General features: G+C 48.1%; 1 protein-coding gene across 1 annotated transcript; it reads left to right on the top strand.

Moving 5' to 3' along the window:
• The first annotated feature begins 464 nt into the window (after positions 1–464).
• On the top strand, positions 465–875 carry LOC141087580 (histone H3-like). Its single transcript, XM_073573180.1, has one exon. It carries the CDS (start codon positions 465–467, stop codon positions 873–875), a length of 411 nt encoding a protein of 136 aa, XP_073429281.1.
• Positions 876–1,873: the final 998 nt, after the last annotated feature.

Raw genomic sequence — 1,873 nt, 5'->3', positions numbered from 1 at the left:
ATCGAAGAGGATCATATACCGTCGGACTTCCCACCATAAATTATGCCAACTGCCGATCGGGCTGCGTTATTCCCACCACCCTCCGAACAGCGTCCATGAAGGCAAAGTGTTTGGTTTCCGGAGGCAGTATGGTTGCAAAGCTGAACCTTAAAAGAATGTCCAGAAGGGCACCACCAGGAATGGAGCCTGTGGCGTAATTGGACTCCACACGGGCAAACTCAACCATGCCAGCCATGGAAAAGATGGACAGATTGCAATCAGTCGATTCTGTGGGTGATGGTGCATGGCCTTTTTAGTTGTGCTAGGGATTTGTCAGCTTAATTCTGTTAACGAACGAGACTCCGGCATGACCCCGTGGTCCGCACCCAGCTTACTAGAGGGAGACGCGAGGCTCTGGCACGTGAGATCAAGCAATAACAGGTCTGTCTGTTCCTCCATTCTTCTGTTCTCTTCTATACAGAGCTATGGCCAGAACTAAGCAGACCGCTCGGAAATCCACCGGAGGGAAAGCTTCCCGCAAGCAGCTGGCCACTAAAGCAGCCAGGAAAAGCGCTCCCGCCACGGGCGGAGTGAAGAAGCCGCACAGATACCGGCCAGGGACAGTTGCTCTCCGTGAGATCCGCCGCTACCAGAAGTCCACCGAGCTGCTGATCCGTAAGCTTCCCTTCCAGCACCTGGTGAGAGAAATCGCCCAGGACTTCAAGACTGATCTCCGCTTCCAGAGCTCCGCTGTCATGGCCCTGCAGAAGGCCAGTGAGGCTTATCTGGTGGGGCTGTTTGAGGACACAAATCTGTGCGCGATCCATGCTAAGAGGGTCACCATCATGCCCAAAGATATCCAGCTAGCCCGCCGGATCCGTGTGGAGAGAGCTTAGATCTGTCCTGCCCACCTGACTGCAAAACGGAGGATCTGAGCTTACTTTGTAACATGAGATCTGATATGGCCAATTCAGCTGCTCTTTGTTTTACTGAGACCTGGTTGAATGAGACCATCCCTGATTGCAGTCTGGATCTACCTGGTTTTGTTATCTACAGAGCTGACCGTGATTGTGTAGCTTCAGGTAAACAAAGGGGGGGAGGGGTATGTCTCTACATCAACACTAGTTGGTGCTGTGATGTTAACATACTGGGAAAAGGTTGCTCTCAAGATCTAGAGTACCTTGCACTCAATTGTAGACCATTTTACTCTCCAAGAGAGTTTTCATCTATGGTTCTGGTTGCAGTATATATTCCCCCTCAAGCTTCTGTTAAAGCTGCTATTGGTGAATTAGCTTGCAAAATATCAGAATGGGAGAAAGGATCTCCAGAAGCATTTGTGATCGTATTGGGGGACTTTAACAAAGGAAAACTCAACCTGGATCTCCCCAAATTTACTCAACATATAAACTGCTTCACAAGAGAGAACAATACGCTTGATCACTGCTATACAGTCATAAAAGGGGCCTACAGGGCAGTGAGGAGAGCAGCAGTGGGCTTTTCAGATCATTGTCTAATTCATTTAAATCCAGCCTACAGGCAAAGGTTGAAAACATCCAAACCTACAGTTTATACAAAGAAGACATGGTCTGAGGAGGCAAAATTGCAACTACAAGCATGCTTTGAATGCACGGACTGGGAGGTATTCCAGGAAACATGCTCGGGTCTGGATGAATGGGTTGATGCAGTGTCCTCATATATCCGTTTTTGTGAAGACACGTTTATTCCATCCAAATCTGTCCACTTTCGGGGAAACAACAAGCCGTGGTTTACAAATAAAGTCAGGTTGATCCGTAAGAGAAAAGAGGAGGCTTATAAAGCAGGCGATATTACTGAATTCAAGAAACTTAGGAACTCGCTATCTAAAGAGATCAAGTTAGCCAAACACGAGTATGCA

Source organism: Dendrobates tinctorius, unplaced genomic scaffold, assembly GCF_039654945.1.
Source record: "Dendrobates tinctorius isolate UK_male_01 unplaced genomic scaffold, ASM3965494v1 ptg000034l, whole genome shotgun sequence".
Classification (NCBI taxonomy): domain Eukaryota; kingdom Metazoa; phylum Chordata; class Amphibia; order Anura; family Dendrobatidae; genus Dendrobates; species Dendrobates tinctorius.
This window is presented reverse-complemented; position numbering and strand designations above follow the sequence as displayed.